At 49.6% G+C, this 21,680-nt stretch overlaps 1 protein-coding gene across 4 annotated transcripts in view; it reads left to right on the top strand.

Moving 5' to 3' along the window:
• Positions 1–21,680, top strand: part of TGFA (transforming growth factor alpha) — a 101,479-nt gene that overhangs the window by 14,278 nt on the left and 65,521 nt on the right. For all 4 annotated transcript variants that reach the window (XM_077134495.1, XM_077134494.1, XM_077134497.1 and 1 more), the window contains exon 2: positions 17,392–17,445. In XM_077134495.1, the coding sequence (XP_076990610.1) occupies positions 17,392–17,445 (54 nt within the window). The remainder of the gene's footprint in view (positions 1–17,391; positions 17,446–21,680) is intronic.

The following is a 21,680-nucleotide window of genomic DNA, read 5'->3' as shown; positions in this document are numbered from 1 at the left end:
CACGCCAAGGTGTCACAGACTGGAGGGCAAATGTCATCAGACTTGCAGAGAGTCGATGCCCTAAAAACGTACCATGCTGAGAGGAACTGCGTACGGACAGAACTCTGATTACAAAGATAGGCCTACTTCCCAATACTTCAGTCAAGAGTTGAGACGTTTAAAAGGTGAGTGTTCTACATGAGCCTTGTTATTTGGTTGTGACCAAGGAAGCTGTAATCATAAATTCATTAATTCAAGATGTCTGTTTACATTTTCGCCATAAATTTTTTAAAAGGTGTTTTTTTTTTTAAGTGATCGCTTATGTTTATACGTGCAGCCTGTTCCCAGTGGGTGACATGCCCCAAAGTCCCGGAGCAGGTGGGCTAAGCAGCCCCTAAGGTCCCTCTCCTGGAGTGCTGGCTTTTCCTCCTTCTTGCCACACTCCTAAGTCTCCCCGGTTACCATTTCTCCCAAATAATAGCAGAAGAGTCTTTCAACATTTTTACTTTTACACTTTTAGTTCTTCACAGTCCAACTAAAGATAGACCCTGCATTAGCACATTTGCTAATAGCTGCCTTACATTCCAGCTTGTCACCCCCAACTTTAGCAGTGACATATACGCATACGTCATGGGTAGAATGGCAGGTGAGAACAAAAATAGCATTTACTGTTTCATTTGTATATAGGAACCTGATTCAGCTGGAAGCATTTTTTATGGCTTTTGCATTTGTGAATAAACACTCAGATACTTTAATGTCCGGTTCACATCTGGGTCCCCAGGTGTTTGAGCACTGCCATTCTAAAAATGTTTGTTGAAGTTTTTCTGTTTTCTTTTTTCCTCCTCTGGGAAAGGTAAAGGAGTTATACCCATTGGTCACAGTGCATTACTAACACATAGAACAGCCAGTGGCACCGACCTCTCTTTTGCAATAAGTGAGCATTAAAGGGAAAAAAAAAATGTGGGTTTGAAAAATCTGTAATCTATTTCAAGGACTTATTTGATAACCCCTTTCTACACAATCTCCCAATAATTTGTTTATCAATCCAAATCATTCACATGTCTGGTTTACTTAAGTAGATTTCATCCACTGCGATGCAAAGAGGAAAGAACAAATGGACTAGCTGATAACTGTGTGAAAGCCCATCCTACTGGTCCATTGTGGAGGGGGTATTGGGAGAAAGAGTTGATGTTTCAGGACGCCAGGAGCCAAGACAGTAAACTCTCTCTCTTGTGATTTAAACATACAGACATGTCCTTATAAAAATTCCATTGTTCTTAGGGCAGAGTGCCTCCTTGTATTTTCCTCAGTCTTTCCCACATTGCATTATAAGGTTCCTTGATCTTTATTTGCATCACCTAATCTCTTCATGACCCACAATCTAAACATTTCTTCTTGATCTAATCGATGCTTTTTAGTTGTAACATTCAGCAGGAGGAACAACAACCAAAAAAGGTCTAACCTTTTAAAACAAAGCAGTTCCTTTGGTCTGAAACTGTCTTTTGAGCTTGCACCTCAGAACGCATGGAACTAAAATTGCAGGGAGCTGGTGAGTGAGGGTAACAAGGACAAGACTTTAGGGAAATAAGCCTCTTTGTTTTCCAGCAGTAAGGAAAATAGAATTGTTTAATCATTCGCAGATGGGCTTTGCCAACTAATTAGGGATCAACACTTGGGAAGATGGTTCAGCTCCAGCCCCTGGCTTTTCCCAGGCCAGGCCAGGGTTGGGAGACTGTCCGTCTGAGATGAGGCTCCCACTGCAGGGAGCACTCACGAGTCAGCTCTGCAATGTGCATTTCTCTCAACTTCTAGCCTTGTCAAGGGTCCTGCAGTAGGGGGCAGGGGTGCGTGGAATTTCCTGTATTCCAGAAAATAGGGTAGAATATGCGTCTTCCCTTGAAGAGACTTCATTCCACAAGGCAGGGCACCAGCCGGCCTCCGTGGTGAATGGAGAGGGGAGCTGGATGCTGGTTCTCGCTTGGCCAAGGATGCACCCCTGGGGGGTGATGTCACCGGAATCCCCAGTGAGTGAAGCAAAACTGGAATAATGGCCTCGCTGTTTGACCCTGAAGATAAAGTCATTCACTTTTGTGAAAAAGCATGTTTAGGCTCCCAATAAGATAATTTTTTTTAAAAGTTTAGTAAATCTGCAGTGTACAAGGGTAGTTCAGTGGTAGAATTCTCACCTGTCATGCAGAAGACCCAATTCGATTCCTGGTCCGTGGACTTCCCCAAAAAACAAACAAATAAACAAAACAAACAAGCAAAAAATTCAACAATGGTGCTGCAATAATGGGATCCTCACATAGAAAAATAATGAAAATATGACCCTGCCATACAGCATACCAAAAAAAAAAGAAAGAAAGAAATTAAGGGACTCTGAATTGTTCTGAACTACCAGCTATGTGCTATTCTTGGTTTTATCCACCTTGGTTTCTTCCATAACTGGCTCAGTTGTTACTCTCACCTGGCTGTTTATCACCTGATGTGCTCTTTTCAGAGTTTCACAAGAAAGAAAGAGGCAGAACTTTTCTGAAGTTCTGGAACTTTGTTTATATAAAACCTTTTGCTTTGAGGAAGTGGGTAAATCTGTATGAAAAGCTTTTGATAATCTTTTGTTCTCTCCCCCTTATGCTGGCGGGAAAAAGAAATCCACTTGCATTTTGAGTCATACCAGCAGGTACTTCTGGATGGCCTCTTGCTCTGGTGACAGTAATAGCGTGCTAATGTGTGAGTGTGTCATTCTCTGTTCTGAAGGTTTCTTTCCTACTTTATGGACATTTTTATTTCACCTTTCCTTTTGCCCCTGTTCTCACCTTCTGCAGTGCCTTGCATAATATCTTACATTCAGTAGTTGACCATTGAATTTTACTGCTGATAAAAGAATTTATCCCTGGTCTCCCTTCACTTCCAGTTTCTCTGTCTTCCCCTTCTTCTATCTTCCCCTCCCAACTCTTTGCTACACAAACGTCACTGACAGAACAGCAGATACTTTTTGAGCAGACTGGGAGATAGTTCCATCTTCTAGGCCAACTCTGATGATTTGGAACTGGCTGCTTAGAGGAATTTTGAGGCTGCATCTAAGGTCAGTGAGTCATGACTCCATGATCAATTAGTAATGTCTGCCATGGGTGCAGCATAGAGGTGGCAATCACATGTGCATATATTTGCATTCCTGCTTGATAGAGTGAACCATTTTTCTTAAGACTGAGAAAAAGGCTTGTGTTTCCCAGGAATTAGTTGGTGTACCCATTTTTGTTCCTTATATTTCATGCCTTCGTTTTAAAATACAGCACACCAATTTTTCAAAGGTGGACCATAAATCTAATACCACAGCCACATAGAAGTGCATCTGAGTCCTGTTTGGTAGGAGTCACATCCCAGCAAGGCAAGGATCCTGTAAGGGTGTGGACTGATGTGTCCTGTTACTGTTCAGGACACCAGGGTACTCACCTCCCTTCCGAGTAAGATGCAGAAAACCACAGCTAATGCTGGATGGGGGAGCACCATGTCCACTGCTGAGCCTGCCTGTCTTAGGCCTTTTTTTTGAGTTCTTAAGTACAAGCCCTGGAGTGCTCTGGCTGCCTGCTAGCCAGAGGGAACGCTGACTTGGAGAGACCCCTCTCCATGCAGGATGTGCAGCAGGACCTAGTGCCCCAGCTGCCCCCTCCACATCATCACACCCGAGTAGTGGGGCTGCTGTCTCTGTGAAATTCCCCCCACCCCCACCCCAGTGCCTGGTGGGGATCAGAAGGAGAACAGAGGCCTGGTCTGTGCCGTCTGGGGCAGAGAAGGTGGCTGCAGAGGCAGGACATGTGACACATGTAGACCTACAATAGAGAATAGTCTCCAGGTTTCTGTCTCTGTAGCGAGCTGAGCCTGTCCGCTGGGTCCCTTGCAGACCTTCACTTCTGAGCCTGTGCTGCTGTCAGGCCAGCCCTGGAGATGGTCGCAGTGGGCTCTGCAGTGAGCACAATGAGATTCTGCGTGAGCTTCAGCAGTCTGGGGTTTGGCAGTGGTGGCCTGGTGCTAACTCATCCTGGTTTCATGGTGAGCTTGGGCGTTCCCTAGGACCTGCCTGGGGTGACCAGAGGCAAAGCCTTCGTTCCGCCTTGCAGCATCCTGGGGTCTGCCAGGGAGCTCTTGAGGAGAAAGCTCCTTAGACAAGTTTTAGAATATCAGAACCAAATATAAGATTTACTTGTATGGATTTGACTGTCATGGAAATCAAGCCTGCTGGTCTGTTTCTCTAGGCCTGTGATTTTTGGTGTGTCTGTTTGCTTTAGAATTTTTTGAGGGAAACAAAGTCCTCCAGTTGAGGTGGGGAGGAAAGGTTCTTGAAGATGTCGATATTTGAACTGGCTTAAAAGGTTGGACTTGGCCTAGCAAGGTGAAGACAAGGCAAGGGAATGTTGCAGCTGGGGGCAGAGTGAAGGTGGGGCACCTCCACACTCGGCTTATCAGGAAGTCTCAGTGACTCTATTTAGAAATTATATTCAGAGTCCAACTACTTTGCGTGTCCTCTTCTACCACCTCATCTTGCATTGCGTTTGGACTGCTGCATTAGTCTCAGTCTGGTCCCCCAGTTTCCAGTCCAGCCTCTTATGGCCTCTTCTGCTCCCAGCACCCACAGCAATCCTTCTAATGCCTACATTGGGTGCTGTCACTCATCTGTGCAAAACCTTCCAACAGCTGCTCAGCTCAGAGCAAAATCAGACGCCTAGCTCTGGCGTCTCTCCAGTCTCATTCCCAGCAGCCCTTCTTCAGCCACACCAGCCTTCTGGCTCTTCCTTGAACAGACTGAGTTCACTCCCTCCTCAGGGCCTTTGCGCTGGCCGTTCCTTCTGCCTTGGATGCTCTCCCCCCAGGTATTTGCAGGAATGGCTCCTTACTTTATTCAGGTTACCATCTATACTCAGCCACACATATTCCCGCATGAAGAACGTGCTCCAACCGCCCTGGAACACATAATGCAAATAGTGTCTGCATTATTTCTTAAAGAACTGACATCACAGAGAAGTTCTAAAAGCTTATACTCATTGAAAGAACCAAGATTCACAAACTCCTTATAAAGTGCTCCTACCTTGAATAGGAGTCAGTGTCACCTTCAGACTCTCTGAACTTCTCTGTGGAACTGCCTCGTAGGCTTGGCTTGAGAAGGAACTGAATTCACTCGGCAGGCATTTAATGAGAACTGTCCGTCTGTCAGGCACTGTTTTGGACACCAAGGACACCGTGAACAGAAAAACACCCTCTCCCTTGGTCCCAAGGAGATAGAAAACAGACAAATAAATATACAATAAAATGGCAACTCCTGCAGGTCTGGGAACAAAAATAAAGCAGAGGATGGGGAGTGAGCCACTTTCTTTATTACTTTGCAGTAGGTTTTCACAGAAGGATGATGCAGGGTAATTAAAAGGCTCCCAGCTTGCTCCTTTCCTTCCTGACTGATGTGTAAGAAGGGATGGGAAGAGGAGGATTGAAAAGAATTCTCGGTAGCTGTAGCTTCATGTGTTATGGCAAAGGCTGTGTTTGGAGCCCACTTGTGACCCCACTGGTAGATAGAGCTAGAGGGTCAAGGAATGGAATTAAATCCCCTTCTCAGTAACTCATATATTCTCCCCTGGTCTCAGAGCTGTCAGCTGGCTGGTGAGGGGTAAAAAAAAAATGTCTTCATCACTTGTCACCAACAGAGACAGCATGTCTAGGATACATCTTCAATTTTAGGTAAGAAGCCGCAGAAGCAAGGCCAGTTGCCCTAGATTTTCTTGGTTGTTTTGAAGATTAGTCAGTTTCCTGACAGTGCCTACCAACCCCTCTGTTGGAAGACATCCCTAGAAGACCCCTCACCCATCATCCATACTCCCTCCCCCTGCCCTTTCCTACCTATTCCATGCCTCTAGCCACAGGGAAAGTGGTTCTCCTCTGCTTCCTCCTGTCTCATCTGTTCCCAGCATGAGAGTGAGGCTCAGGGTATGGAGTAGCCCCACCCGGTTGGATTATCCACTAGCCAAGGCTGTCATTTTCCTTCCCTTCCCCCCCGCCCCGGGGGTGGGGTGGGCACTGGCAGTACACGCTTATTGAGCACAACCCCACAGCATGTTTCATGACATGTGAGAAATAATTCTGCTCCTTGCCCTCTCTGAGTTTCATACCTAATAGAATTTGTTGTGCCAGCAAAGGCTGGCCAGGAAGCAAGCTCTGCTGTCTTGTCTTTTCACCCAGCTGGGCTGGTGGGACAGCGGGTGAGGCTGAGAGCAGTGGTGCTCCAAGGGAGGTTTTGAACGTGATAGAGTCATGGCTCCTTTGTATTTCCAGAAAAGCTTAACCCAAGCTGCGTATGCTGTGGCCTTCCTTGAAGGACACTTGCCTTGAACTTAGAGAAACAATATGACTGGACATCTCTGAATGCCGAGAAAAAAGACTAGGCTTCAGACCAAAACTGTGGTAACAGACATGCCTCGTCCCTCACTGGTTTCCGTCTGGAGCCATAAATGAGGCACCTTGTGTCACCCTCTTTTCCCATTTATCTCAGGGTGATCAGCAAATAGCTTTGCTATGCATAACCCAGATAAATACATCAGGGGCCCTGAACTTGGGCACTGAACCAAGAGAAAGTCAACCACATCAGCATTCCTTTCTGTTCCTCCCTTCTGGGCCTCCTGGGAGTCTCTTTGGAACCCCAAGACTGTAAAACCCTGGGAATGGGTTTTATTTGTGGCTTGTTAGTCTTGTTACTTTATAGGTGTGCTTCGTGTTGTGCAACCCAAATGCTTTGGATTAATATGGAGAGACAGATGGACAGACATAAGGATAGAGGGAAGAACCAAAAGGGGAAGAGAACATCCTAGTTAAATGAGGATGGGCGGGGGCCCCACAGCTCGGCCACAGGCTCCTTGGAGACCACTTGTAGGCTCCAGGGGGTGGCCCTGTTAGCTCAAGTGACTGGCAGCTTGTTCCATGTCCCCCAGGTTTTGGGTGCTCCTTTCTGCCCACGTTCAGTTGGCTGCTGAGTGACCTGTAGTTGAAGGGACTCTGCTGGGGTTCAGAATATCTTAACAGGGTGCAGCATTAAGCATCTTAAGCAGGACAAAGATAGTCAGCATCCCTGGCCCCATCCTCTTAAGTGCCAGGAGTGCACCCAAGACAACCAGAATCTACCCCCACACGTTTCCAGATGCCCCCGGGGAGCAAAACCTGCCAGTGGGCACCCCAGGGCTAAGGATTCGGCCCTGAACAGGAGGGGAACCTGACCACCTGCCGCCCACGTCCTCCTCCTGCCCCTTCAGCTGCCCCTGCCTCCAACGGCCTCCCCTTTTCTCTTCTCCCCCATCCTGTTCCTTTCTTGAAAATCTGAAGTTTCAGGGATTTATTTCCTCAGTTTGAACCTTGCTTCTTAACCCGTGGCCCTTAGCTGGCCCATGCGTTCTGAGGGACTCTGTGGGCAGCTGGAGGATATGGGAGATGAGGATGGAATGGGTGGGGTCGGCGCTGCTGCAACACAGCTCCCTTCTGCCACAGTGGGGCTGCGCTGATCTGAAGTTCTGCCAAGTCACACTGGTATTTCTGTCGGCCCCAAACCCAGGCCTGAAAGTGCCTTCTGCAGGGTGGTTCTGGGGGTGCCCTGAGTGTCAGAGAGCTACAGGAAGGGGTGAGTTTTCACCCACAAGCCATTCACATGGAGGGAATGGTACAGAGCTCAAAGACTGCCCATTTTCACCATCTCCTCTCAGACCCTACCTGCTTCTGAGCCAGGTAGCAGGCGCGCTCTGAGGTATGGGGACACATGGCACTGACAGGACAGGGGGAATGGATCCGGCTTTGCTGGGGCTACCAAGAGGCTAAACTGCCATGTGCATTCCACACAGTGGAAACACAGCTGACCCTGGGCCCAGAGGATGCGATTCTGGGGCCACTGCAAGACCAGGGGAAACCAAGGCAGGACCAGTGGGCCTTCATGTGTGGGTGGAGAGTGGGGCATATAACACCCCAGGGGACCCTTCTAGTGCTGGCATATGGTTCCTGCATTTACTGGCAGCCAAGTGTTTTCCTCTCAGTGGGATCACTGAGGACCTGGACCTGCCAATGGAGCTGTGAGTCTGTTGCTTTATCCCAGGTCTGGTCTCTAGCCCACTCCCCCACCCCTTCTGTCCTCTGGGACTCTAGGAAGGTCAAGCTTAGCTCTTTCCAGCGACACCACGATGCTTTGAATCATGGTGTCAGTCAACTGGAACAGGTTTCCAGGGTGCCTCAGCTTGGCACAGCTTCTTTGCAACCTCAGAGCTGGGCCCTGGTAGAGCCTGTTGGTGATTCAGCGGCTGGGGAACTCCAGCCAACCCGGGAGGGCTCGGTGATACTTGCCCCACTGCCTTGCAACTCCAGGAACTTGGAAAGGAGCCCTCAGCCAGCCAGCACAGGAGCAGGCCCTGGGGAAAAGGAAGTTTGACTCAGTACCCAGCCCCTGGTCCAGGTCTTTGATAAAGTTTTAACAGTCCAGCAAAGACAACTGCCTCCTCCTAGCAAAACAGGGTGTGGGGTAGTTTTGTGCAGGTGTGGAGGGAGCACATGGCCTTCCTCATCCAGAGCGGATGCTCAGCATATCCTGGTTCAACTGGTTGTTTGATAAAGATATTTTGCCCCTGTACGCTTTTTACTGTGTGTTATGGGAAGGGGTCCACTCAGACCACCAGAACAGTGGTAATATTCTATTAGGATTTGAAGTGAAGTGGGTTGGGGGTATCAGATAGCAGTGTGAGGTGTTGTATCATACCTTGATGACCTTTAGACACAAAGGGGTCTCATCAGAGCAAGGCCAATCCCCTTCTGTAACGAGTCTCTGTGACTTTTTATTTCATTTGTTTTTTGTATGTTTTTTGGGATATCAGGAAGAGCACAGGCCAACTCCTTTTGCAGCTGTTCTGCTTTTCTGATGATTCTAGGCCTGTGGGGTCAGCCTGGGTATTTATTAGGATCTTGATTCTAAAAAGCTAGAGCATTTTACAAATATTCTCAAAGCATTTGCCTTCTTTAAATCGAGAATGACAACAAATAACCAGTTATCTTAAATCAGAGGTGGTGGAAAATGAGGTCTGGGCTAGAGGTGGAGACTGATCTATGTGGGTGAATGGACTGGGGTGTTCACCCAGCCCCAAAGCTGATGTACCACAGGAGGTGAAGAAAGAGGGGTGGTCAGGAGGGGTGTCCCAGAGAGTGTGGGGTGTGAGCTGGGCCTGGGAGGGCTGGGTAGAAATAAGGTCAAGGCAGTGGGGAGGATTTTCCAAGCAGGAGAGTACAAATTAGTGTATCTAGGAGACCTTGATCAGGTGGATACGTGAGTGGAACAAAGGGCTTGAATAGGCATCATTTGGCGATACTCAAGATAAAGCAATTTAGTGTGTTTGCTTCAGTTGTCTCCTTAGTCTAGTTGGTAAACTTCTTGTGGCAAATCCTGCCTCTGCTTGAAGGGCCCCTGGCCCCATAGTGCTCTTGGAGAACTCATTGGGTTGGCCAGCCTCCTGCCACAGAACTATTTGATGAGCTTTATATCTCTTTTCACTTCCTCTGCCTTCTCTTCCCTAGGCAATGGTCAGGCCCCCCAGGGGTCATGGGGTTCCAGGCGTTTCTGTTTAATCATGTAGATTTCAAGAGAAGCCAACCAGAGGAGTTAAAGGTGGGAAAATAGAACCGTTCAGAGATCATCTCACTGAGAGACCCATCCAGTCCGTTTCAGTTTGGCATGCCAGAGTTAGTTCCAGGCTCAGGATAAGGAGGACACTTCCTTCACTCCTCCAGGGATTTTCTGTATTATAGTAAGACTTTTTCACATGGTTGTTTAAATGGAAGATCCACTGGAACTCACAACCCAGCTGAACGATGGTACAGCCAGGCATTTACAATGGAATTTAATGTAATGCTTTTTGAGAATTGGCAAGAGTATTACTCTGGTGAAGAGAAAGTTGCAGGAGCTGGGACGTGGGCCACCTGAACCAGGAGCACCGAGCTGGGGAGGGGCAGGTTGTGTGTAGGGAGAGGGGCTGTGCTTGCCACCCCAGTCAGAGCTTGGCAGGAGTATGTGGGAGGAATTTCGGTGGTAATGGGGTTTGGGACCACATTATCACCCTAAATCTCTGCTAAGTCTCTGGGTTCTGTGATAGGGAGCTGATGGACAGATGGATGGACAGAGAGTTTGGAAGAAAGGAGAGATGTGGTCCAGCAAGTGCTCAGGAACATTACTCTGGCAGCAGGAGCAAAAGTGAAAGAGCTGTGTGCGGAAAACCAACTAGGCAGCTGTTGTGATGGTCCAGAGAGAGATGATGAAACCTGAATTGGGGCATGGCAGCAGGCGCATAGAGGGAATGGGGTAGGATGCATAAAACAGACGTTGGGGCATCTGTGTGCTCTGTGGGCTTGGCTTGGAGATGGGATAAAGGAAATAGAGCGGTTGATGATGGTTGCTGGGTCTTCAGCCCTGCCCACAACCAAGAAGAAGGAAGGAGCAGATCAGGGGACAAGACAAGGTTATTTTGGGCATGTGGTTTGATGCCGGCTCTGGAGAGTGGTTTGTGTCAGGAGGGAGTTTGGGCCATGGGAGCTGGGGAAGTATCTATGAAACATGGGGTCTGTGCCGGGCCTTTGATGGGCTGTAGCAGTGGCTTCAGCAGTCCCTACTTGTCTGCCTTTTCTGTAGGGATTGAAGATTCAGTTTTTCTCTGAGAGTGTGGATGTCGCAGCTGGTCCCATCTGCCTTTGGACACATTCAGGACAAGTCATATGTCTTAGATTTTTTTTTTCAGAATTTACCCTTAGTAAGTGCTCAATAAATATTTGATTGATCAACATAAGCAAAAAGTACCTTTTTTTTTTTTTTAGCCCTCAGATGGCGTAAAATATTCCAAGGTCAGGGCCATGGAGCATCAACAGGCTGCAGCCAGTAGTCCCCGGGGTTTCAAGTAGAATCCTCTTTTCCCTGGGGAAAGGGCAGGGGTGGGGAGCACGACCACCTCCTCCTCTATCCTGAACTTCTTGAAGTCATAACAGAAGAGCCAAGGAGAGAAACCAGGACGAGACACCCCTGCTGCCATACATAGTGGGTGCTCACAGCAGCCTAAGGATGCTATAAACTTTATTTCATTTAATTTCACTTAATCACTGCAATCGTCATGTGAGGAGACATATTCTTATTTTACGGATGAAGAAGCTCAGACTCAGTGAGGTTAGATAACTTAGTCAAAATCTCATAGTAAGAACAGTGGAGCCAGTGTGTGAACTCAGGCTGACGGCAAAGCCCCTCTCTTTCTGCCTTGTCAAAACTTGAGTGAGAATTAGAAAATGGTAGACGCACCCATCTCCCTCATCCTGAGCTCCTTCTGTCTCCTTTTGTTTTTCCCGTTCTCAGATACATTTAGTAGAGGCAGGTGGGTTGGAAAATTCCTGTGAGCATTCAGGTAATGCTAGCTTATTTTCTGTGGCATCGTAACCGTGAGGCATGGCCTTAGACGCATCTTGTTGGACGTGGCTGCTGGAGGTGGCCTCAGGGGCCCATGGAAAGGGCAGCCGAGGGTCCAGCGCTTGCTGAACACAGCACACTGCCTGGCAGGCTGTGGGCTTAGGATGTGTTAGTAAGCCAGTGTCCAGACTATTTTGATTGACAGTTTTTCCATCTTTAAATGAAAAGTGTCCTGGTTTTGGATCTCACCTATCTTCTAACAATTGATGGAAATGCCAAAAATGTCGCCCTGTGCACCCTCATCAGATGTGCACAGGCTTTGTTTTGCCTGATCCTCCTTCAAAGCCAGGCATCCACCCCGAGGGGTCGGAATAAGGTCCGTGTGCCCCAGGCTAGGCAGTTGAGGGAGATGTACTGGCCTGTATCTTCCTCGGTGCCTAGAATTTAGGAACTTTCCAGAGCTTCGGACCTAACTCTGCCATTTAAAGGTCATCCGAGACTGAAAGAGGTGAAGAAATGACTTGCTCCAGGTATGCCCTTTGTGGACGACCCCTGGCTCGGGGCTCCCCTGTGGACCTCCTAGCCTATACCAGGTGGGGAAAGGAGGAGGTGGCCCTACCCGCCGCACCAGGATTCTCTGGCTGTACTGCACTGAGTGAGCGGAATCAAGGTAGAGCCAACCGCAAGCGCCATGTTGGTCATTTACAAGCAGGATGACTTTGGGCTGTGTCCTTGACCTCCAATATCTCTGCTTTCGTACCTCTGAAATGGGAGCATAATGGTACCTACTTTTGGCAGTTGCATCAAGTGTTGAATTAGATGAGGCAGGGCACATAGCAAAGGCTCAAACAGATGTTACTTGCCGCTACCACTGTTAACATTGGCCGCAATACTCATCCCTTTACTAAATATTCAAGGATGTGAGGGGGCAGCTCGGGGGACATCAGGCCCTGATGGTCTCTCCCCGCACCATCTCCACTAACACAGAAGTACCTTCCTGCTTCCCTTGTAAGTGGTCACGGTTGGGTTTGGGCACAGGGCTTAGGACACCCCCTCCCTGCGTAGTGGGTTTTTTGACTCTGGACCCCAAGATCGGCCACCCAAAACACAATGCTGAGCTTTTTAAATAATTCCTTGATAAGACACTCCCCTTTGACAGCAGAGTCCAACCTGTGTTTTGAGAGCAGCGTACCAGGTGCCAAGGTGCTGAAAGAAAGAGCCTCTGTCCCGTGAGGCTGCCTGTCCAATGTGACTCATTCATCTGTCACGCATTTCTTAACTCCCCTCCTTGCAATCCCTGGAGTTTTTCTAATCCTGTCTGGCCAGTTCCTCCACGTATTCCGCTTCAGCTTCACCTCGCATCCTTCTGGAGCAAGTGCCACCAACTTTGCTGCCAGCAAGGGCCGATGCAAATGGTCACCTCTTCTTAGAGAGGTAGTCTGACCTTTCTGTGGGCCGCAGCAGTCTCTCTGGTCCTGTGCACCGCTGACGGGGGATGCCTCACAGCCGCTATGGTCCCTAGCATTTCTGAATATTCCCACTGTGGTGAGCTGCTGGTCTCCCACCCTACCAGCATCCCTCTTTGCCCTTCCCTGCAGTGTTTCCTCTTTTTCCTTCTCCCTGATCATTCTTTACCTCAAAGCTGGCATAGTCACCTGGCTATCACAGCCTCTTGGGTTTAAAAACATAGACTAAAGTAGCACAGTATTACAATTTTGCTGCGCAGTTAAAATCCTGTGTCATTTGCAGATAAAATTTAAATGTTGGGATGTTATTCATAAGAGAAGATGCTTAAGTATTGTACAGCTGGTCTTGACTTCTTTGTGGCCCATTTACGCATAGCTTTGGGCACACACAGTTGTCCCTTTGATGTCCACTTCAGACCTTGTGCCAAGCTGCAGGATTTGGGGGATGGGGGTGTCTGAAAATGTCCTTGGAAAGGCAGGCAGCCAGATCCCACCTCCTAGGTAGCACCCATCACTTCCTGAGCACCTGGCTCTGTTCCTCACGTCCTACTGGCCCCAAGGATGGTGGAAAAGACAAGGGGGAACCTGGCTACGTCTCCAAACACCCACACTCCCTTCTACCTTTTCTTTAGCTGGACTCCTGGCCCCTCCCACCCTGCGTCAGTTCCTCACCAGTAGCCCTTCCTCGACTCTAAGTCCAGGGCACCACCAGCACATCCCAAAGAAACTGCTGCAGCCTCTCTCCATCCTCCCCACATCTCCTGACACCAAATCTCACCCTTCACCCCTTCATTCAGAGAATCCACAAACGGGTGAGACGTGTTGCCCCTGGTTTCCTACGGGGAAGCAGATGTTGGCTGCCACGGGGGCCACAAGGTGGGATGCCCTCTGCTCGGGTGGCAGTGGCCCGAGGAGGAGTCTTGGAGGAAACTTCTCTGGAGCTGAGTCTCCACCTGGTTGGCGGGTGGGAGAGGACAGGGCATTCCCTGCTGAAGGCCTAGCCTGGGACCCCGTCCAGAAGTGTGAAACCCCATGGGGGGGGGGGGGTCCGTGGTCGTGGCAGCACTCTCTATGGCCCAGGGGTCATGGGCTCGCAGCCCCTCTCATTGGCTTTCCCCATTGACACATCAGGAGGTGGGTTTGGAGATTGCTCCAGCACCCCATCTCATGAGATACATAGGTTAGGCACCAGTTTTCCATGGTTTCTGTTAGAAACTTTTATCTGAGTTCCCAACAGCTGAGCTGTAAACGGTGTAACCATTATCCTATTATCCTTCCTTGGGGGCAGGCCTGGAGTTCCCACTGTTTTCTTTGGGATCAACCTTTCATAAGGTTTGTCTTCCATTGTTCCATTGTGTGTGGTTTTCCTCTCCCAACACTACGCCCTTCCCTTTTTTTTTTTTCTTTTCCTTTTTTTTAAGTCCACATTTAGGGATTCCCCTCTTTGGGGCTGTCCAAACAGAAATGGGATGCTGTCCAGAGTAGCCCAAAAGGGAGGGAGGGAGGGAAGCAAGATCCAGCTTTGAAACTCAGGTAAGAGGAATCCCTGGCTGTGGCCCCCAAGCCTCTGCACTGTCTGTTGTCTTCCCCAAGCCACTGCTTGCACGGCTGTCCCTGCGGCTGTCCTCTCCCCACACACACGGTGCCTCCAGGGAAGGATTTCCTTTGTTGCTGATGAACCAGAGCTTGCCAAGGCCACATGTTCCTGGAAGGCCTTCACACAGCCCATCTTTCCCAAGCTCAGCCCAGAGGCTGGCAGACGCGGCTCGGGCAGCCAGCAGGGCATGCTCATAGGGGATGATGCGGGAAAATCCCAGGAGGCAACAGATGGGGCCCCCCAGAGAGAGGGAACAAGCCTCTCTGGCCAAGCCACTTAATCTGGTGGTTTGGACTCATTTGGGGGCTGTGACGTGAGTGCACGTCTGTCCGTGTTTCGTGACGGGTGGTGGTCGGAGGGACTGCGTGTGGCATGGCCGTTAACACTGCCGTGGGCGTGGCAGTGGCCAGACTCGGATGTGCGCCGGACTCTGCTTCTTGGCTGAGGGACCTTGGGCAAATTTCTTAACTTCTCTGAAGTTCAGTTTCTGCATCTGTAAAATCAGGTGTTTCCCCAGACCGGAACCGTGGCAGGGAGGCTGGGAGGTACCTGTATTACTGGAGGCTGTGAGGGCAGTGCATGCAAACCTTAGTGCTGGGCCTGGGACTAGTGAATGTTCACTCCCCCTGAAGTGAGAGAGGCCTTGCCCCTGGTCTGGGGTCCTTAGGGAGCTCTCCAGATGAAGAGAAAGCAGGGACCTGGCTTGCGGACACAGAGCCTCAGCTGACGTTATGCCTGAGTAATGGTTGCAGGGTGAAGCCGGGGGCTTTTCCCTGGGGGGGGGGGGGGCGCATAGAAAGGGACTATTCTCATATTGCTCAAGGTCTGAATAAAGCCCCACCACCTTTCATCTGTGGAACCTGGTGGTTTTGCAAACTCTGATTCCTGAAATACCTCTGTGCCTTTGGTAGCGGAGGGCTTATAGGCGAGGATCTGAGCCTGGGGGAAAGCCAGACTCCCTCAGGCCTGGAAAGGGGGGCCTGTCACCGTGCCCCCATGGAGAGTCCGCTTATGTCTGTGCTGTGGCTTTGGTGGCAGCTGTGCAGGATTTGTTGTTTGTCTTGGGTTTGCCTAAGCAGACATGGGGCCCAGGAGCCATGCTGATTGCACTTGCCCGGGCTGATGGGATTTGGGGCAGGAGAGGGGTGTGGAGAAAATCCGTTTGTTCAGGGATGGTTGCACTCCCTCCTGAGAGGTAGGCAAAGTATCTCCTGTGTCGACCTCTGATGCTCTCACAGGTCACCAGCTGACTTTGACCCAGAGTGGTTGCTGGTAGTGTCAGCGAAGTCAGAACTTGCCTGTTCCCAGCCTACAGTATGGAACCACTAAGACTTTTCCTCCCCTGGGGCAGGAATGCCTCACTTTAAACTCTTGGTGTGTAGAGTACAAATATAGCCTTTTAGGCTTTTCCAGGGAACCCTAAGAGCAAAATCACGTAACCTGGGTATCCTGAGAATCTGCTGGGCAGCAAGAAAGAATCACCCAGGGAAGTCGTATGTGATTTTATGAATTTTCTCTCACCTCTCTGTACCCCCACCCCAAATGTCTGGCTGAGGACTGTAGGAGTATTTGGGAGGTCCGTGCCTGCCTCTAATAAAAGCAGTCTGAAGCTTTAGTGATGGTGCTCATTTCCAAGGGCTAAAGGAAAGTTGTGAGCCTAACTGCTCTATCCATTCCAAATTTCTTTCTCCCCCAAGAGTTGGAACTTGTCTGCACTGAGTCCAAAGAGGAAAGGAACCCTCAGCCTGCATCATGGGGGGTGGCGTGGGTCCTGGGTGAGGTCCAAGGAGCCCCAGAACAGACTTTGTTTCTCCCGATTGCCCTCTGGGTGGCCCAGCCTCTTTGCATGGCCAACATGATAGCTTCTTGCATTTTAGCTATAGGAAGCCATTTGAATTTAGTCCTTGTTGATTGCTTAGCTCATTAGAGTTTCCTTCTTCATTGGAATTTTGTTGCACTGTTTCTGGAAACCTCTGTTACATAATGTGAGGACACAGAAGGTCATCTGTTGGCAGGGCCCATCTCCTGGACTCTGAGTTTGGGGCCAATGCTTTGCAAACAGTCTTGAAATTCTTCCTTGTTTGAGCTTTGTAAGTTTGTGCTTACAAGAGTTTCAAATTTGTGCTTTGTAAGTGAGGTCCAAGGCAGCAGTGGAGCACGCACCGGGGGCTTGGGGCCTCAGCCCATCTGGACCTGCCTCCCCTGGGTGGGTTTTCGTTCCTGCTGTATTTGGTCTCCAGTGGGGACTTGGACACAGTGGGTGAGGGCTGGGTGAGTGCCGTGCCACAGCATCTCAGGGCAGGGTGTGGTGGCCGCTGTCTCGGTCCTGGGCTGGCAGCTCCCCACCAAGTTCGGGGGGGCAGCCAGGTAACGGGGAGCTTCTCCCCTGCCCCTGATCCAGGTACTTGGTACATCCAGGCACGGAGGTTATACCCTGGAGGTTGCTTGTGTACCCTGGGTAAGCCAGCTTGCTAGGCTTCCTCACCCACAGCAGGGGCATGGCAGGTCTATCCAGCCGCTGATTGAAGGGGAAACCTGCAGCCCACGGGTCTCACATGCCCACAAGGGTCTGCACTCACCCCCGGACTCCACCTGCCCAAAGGAGAGCGACGTCATTAAATAGCAAATAAAACACGGCACGACTGATCAAGAACGAGGCCACAGAAGAAAGGAAAAAGCTTTCTATTTTAGTCTCTTTAAATGGCACCCTTCTCCCACTTTTTATACAAGGGGCCCTGCATTTTCATTTTATACGGGGCTCTGCTCATTACGTCTCTGGTCCTGCCTGTTGACTACTTTGTAAAGTTACCAGGTCTTTGCCTTTCAAAGGTCCTACCCTTGACTCCTCTGAGAAGGTCCTTTGCTGAGTAGACCCTCACCTTTTATCTCTCCTTGTCTCGCAGGTATTTTGCTAGCTGTGTGCCAGGCCCTGGAGAACAGCACATCCGCCCTGAGTGGTGAGTCCTGCTTCTCCCTGGCGTGTTTGTGGATGTGGAGTGTGGGAAGACAAGCAGCCCTGGCTCGTTAGTGGAGAGTGAGATCTGGCCTTGAAAAACTTCCTCTCTGGGTTCCTGCTCACTGAGCCCCTGGTTTGTCCTCCTAACCCCTGATTTGTCCCCAGGCCCCTGGTTGTTCCCACACTTCTGACCTTCTCATCGCAAGGTTGGAGGAAGGGCTCACTGAAAATGCCTGAACTGTGGCCCTGCTGGGGGCTGTTCCTCACTCCCTCAGCGGCTCAGTGTCCCCCAGCTGCCACCTGCTGCTCCAGCAGTTTGAGTGGGCAAGTGTGCTGGGAAACGGGACGGTTGAGCTGCCTGCCCTTTCCTAACTCTCGTAAGAATCCACAAAGAGGAACCCCAGTTCCTGCCTCGTGATCTTTGCTTATATTCTGGTTTATGTTTTGATATTTATAGTAATGTTTTCCTGTTTTCATTGTAAAGATCTCTCTTGACATTTTGCAAAGTTGGGGAAATGCAGGAGGCAAACCACTCAGATACTTAGTGCTGTGTGAGGCAACTGCCTTCACATTTGTGCGATACCCTTAGTCTCTGTCCATGAGTGTTATTAATATTTTTATGCAATTAGTCATGGTGAGAAAACGATTTGACTTTTGCTTGCTCGAGTTTGAGGGTTGTGTATTTTTTCCGTGTTGCTGGAAAGTCTTGAAATGTATCCTTTTAAAATGTCATGATGTTCCTTTTGAGTGGACATGTGTAATTGAATTAGGCATTCCCAATGGGTATTTATATTGCCTCTAGTTTTTAAGTTATGAGGCTACATCTTCATGCCTAGAAGCATTTCCTTGTTCTGGCTTCTTTCCCCCAGGATATATCTCCAGAAGCAGGAATAAATATATTTATGACCCATGGTATGAACTGCAAAATCACTTTCCAAAGGATTTGTGCTGATTTTTACTCCAGCATTGCCAGTTTCTCTATTCCCTTGTCAACACTGGGTATGTTTTCCTGAATTTTGCCGTCATCTGTTGTCACAGTAACCCCTTTGTACGTCCCCCTAGTTATTTTAGGGAAGTCCCAGGGCATGTCTCTTATGTACTCAAATTCTCTAACCATCCACAGAGTGTCCCTGGTATTTTTGCTCTTTTCCTGTTCCAGACCATTCTCTCCAAACGCATTGGAGCTGATGCTGCCACTCCCCCTGGTAGCGCTGCTTCTGCAGCCCCGCCCCTCCCCGTGGTGCTGTCATCACCGATGCACTTTGGTGGCCCGTGATAACACACACCAAAGATGCCTCTCTTCCTTGATGATATGCTTGGTTGGAGCTGGGGGCAGGAAACTCTGCCAGAGTTTCCAGAAAGGAGTTCACTAGCTTTTTAATTACTTTCCACACTGCAAAGAACTTAAATGTGAATGCCTGGGGAGAAAGGGAGGATAGCCTGGTGGCAGCACCGTGCTGTTCTTGAAATTGCCCTGACCCCTTCCAGGGACGCAAGGGCCCTTGCAGCCCCCCCCCGCAGATAGATGTCTGCGGACCTGCCCCCACTCTAGAAAGTCCTGGCACCCCAGCAGCGTTCTTACATAGCTCGTTGTTGGAGAAAACTGGACACAGGGCCACTTTGGGGTTACCTCCTGTTCTGATAATTGTCACTTTTGTGCCAGGCATCTGCATACTGTGAGATAATTCCTGTGTTTTCCTTGCCCTTCCTGTACCCTCTTAGGCCAAACCGGGTGGAGCTGAGACATAAAGGCCTTGAGGTTTGGCCAGATGGGTAGGATGGAGGCCTCTGTCCCAGGCCTCCTTCCCTGGCTTCCAGCCCCCCCCACCCCCACAGCTCCTTCCACCTCTTCTACCGCCCACCCCCCACTGTAAGACCAGGCAGATAAAGGGCAAGGCTCTCTATGAGTCACTTTCAGGTGACAGGTTACAATGATAGCAAGTGCCAGTGCTGCCATCCAAAGAGAAGGGTCCTCTGGTTATTTTGCTCCCTCTTCCCAGTTTCCACCTGCTCACACAGGTGAGAAGAGCCTGGAGAACGCCTTGCCCGAGCCTCCTCCCTCCGGGGCCTGGGACGGGGCTCTTACATAGGCCTGCGGGGTTTCCTGACACTTCTGGTCAGACATGAGCAGACCTGCTTCCTTTATCCAGAAAGTGGCTATCCATGTGACAGTGGTGACCAGCCTCTGTGCCGTCTGCCTTCTGTGAGGTTGTCTCTGCCATCCACACATCTATGAGATGTATTCTCCTTCATCATGTCATATGCTCAGAAAACAGTTGACGCCCCAGTTGACGCCCCGCTCTATCGTGTGTCACCCAATAACTGGCTGAGGGCCACACTGCAGCCCCCGGCGGGGTGGATGGGACCAGGGGCAGTTCTACGACTTCATGTCCAGGGGACCTCGAGAACCCAAAGTTGGTTGGGGTCCGTGCAGAAGGGAGCCGGCCTGGCATCAGGCCTCCGTGTTGCTGTTTGATGGGTTGCTGAGCTATGGAGCTTGCACCCTGTGCCTTAGAGTTTAATGAAATAACTCTTCATTTCCACTTACTGCCGGCCCTGCTCCACCAGACCCCGGCTCAAGTCCAGAGAGGGCTGGGCTAGGAGAGGAGTCCAGGTGGTACGTGCTGTTACCTCTCCCAGGTCTAGGGCTTCACGACTGAATCGGGCATCTGCCTAACTTTCTCTTCCTGGAGGGTGACCTTCCTGTCTCCTTGAAGACGCCTACCTCAGGCCCTGGTAGGCCTTGGCCACACTCCCCTCACCCCCAACCCCACCCCCGTCTGCTCTCCCCCTAGCATGGCCGTAATTCAGTGGTGATGCTACCCAACCTGGGGACCACCCCCCGCCAGCCTCATTCACTGTACCAGCCCTGGAGTGTCTGTGAGTGTGCGTAACTCTTGGCTAATTTAATAAGTAAAACTGTTCTTATTTTTTATTAGAGAAATGTTCACACATAGGCAAAAAGTAATAATGAAATCCATCCCCATACACCCATCATCCAGCTTGAACAGTTACCAACAATCTGCCATTTTCCTTTCATCAAGTCCCCCTTCCATTTTATTTTTTTTTTTCCTGTGCTGGGCTCTTTTAAAGCAAAGCCCATTTACCTCGTGAACACTTCATTAGGTCCCTCTAACAGATGAGGACTTTCAAAAGCATGACCATAGACCCATTACCATACCAACAAAAGTAAGTAGGCCCTTTTTCTTAGCTCGGATATGGAGGGTGGAGAATGCTGTGTTCCATTTGGTGGCACTTCCTTTTAATTTACATTTACTTTCATGTTTTCATATTTTGCTTTCTGCTTACGTCTCCTTTCAGGTGAACAGTGTTTCTGTAAAACGTGCTCAGTTACATAATAAGGCTCATGTCTGACTCCTTCCCCCTCCCTTATGCTCTGGATGTTGTTGGGCCCGTTTACTAAATGCCAGGACTATCCATTCAGGTGTGGAGATGAGTAGTTTGAGGACAGAGACTACAAGGACTTTGTAATAATTATCATGGGGTAAATATGCAGGTTTCTCCAGTGTAAGAGTTAGCGGGGTGGGAAACAAGGACGGATATAGGAGGTTTTGATACATGCCTGAATGAAGAAAGGGCCCTGGAGCAGGGTGTAGGAAGACTCGGGACGAGCCCTGGTGAAAATCGTAGACTCTGTGTACCAGTCAGGGCCGTGTGGGAGCTTGAAGGACCCATGAAGGCTGATCCCTCGGGGCTTTCTCATACATTTTGGAAAAAATTATTTTTCCATGTTCGTCTTGCTTGCCGATTGCCCCTGGCCTCTCCCGTGGACGTTTCATTGGTGTCTTCTTGGCCTGGAGGTCAGGACCCCGGGTGTTGGGCCCAGCAGGTCTCAATTCTGCCCCATCCCTGAACAAGTTGTTTATTCTGGTTCCTGTTTTCCTCATCTGTTGGACTCGAGTCAGGAGTGGCCCACATGCCCCATCTGATGGGTTGATGGAAACTGCTGGATTGTAAGGCTTCCTTTGGACTTTTAGGAAATATTGCAGTGATCGGTTGGCTGCCATGGATCTAAGTTTCTTGGAATTAGATGATATTTTACATCGAGATTATACTATTCTAGTTCTGGGGCTGTACAAAGCAGCTGACCTTCTCTTCTCTGTCCTTGCCCTCGAAGAGCCCACCACACAGGTGACAAAACAAATGGGAGCCCATAACACGAGCCACATAATGCAAGGTACCCTTGGCCGACTGCTTAGAGTATGACTTAGAAAA

The sequence above is a fragment of the Tamandua tetradactyla genome, chromosome 17, assembly GCF_023851605.1.
Source record: "Tamandua tetradactyla isolate mTamTet1 chromosome 17, mTamTet1.pri, whole genome shotgun sequence".
Classification (NCBI taxonomy): domain Eukaryota; kingdom Metazoa; phylum Chordata; class Mammalia; order Pilosa; family Myrmecophagidae; genus Tamandua; species Tamandua tetradactyla.
The sequence above is the reverse complement of the archived record's forward strand: the minus strand, read 5'-3'. Positions and strand labels throughout refer to the sequence as shown.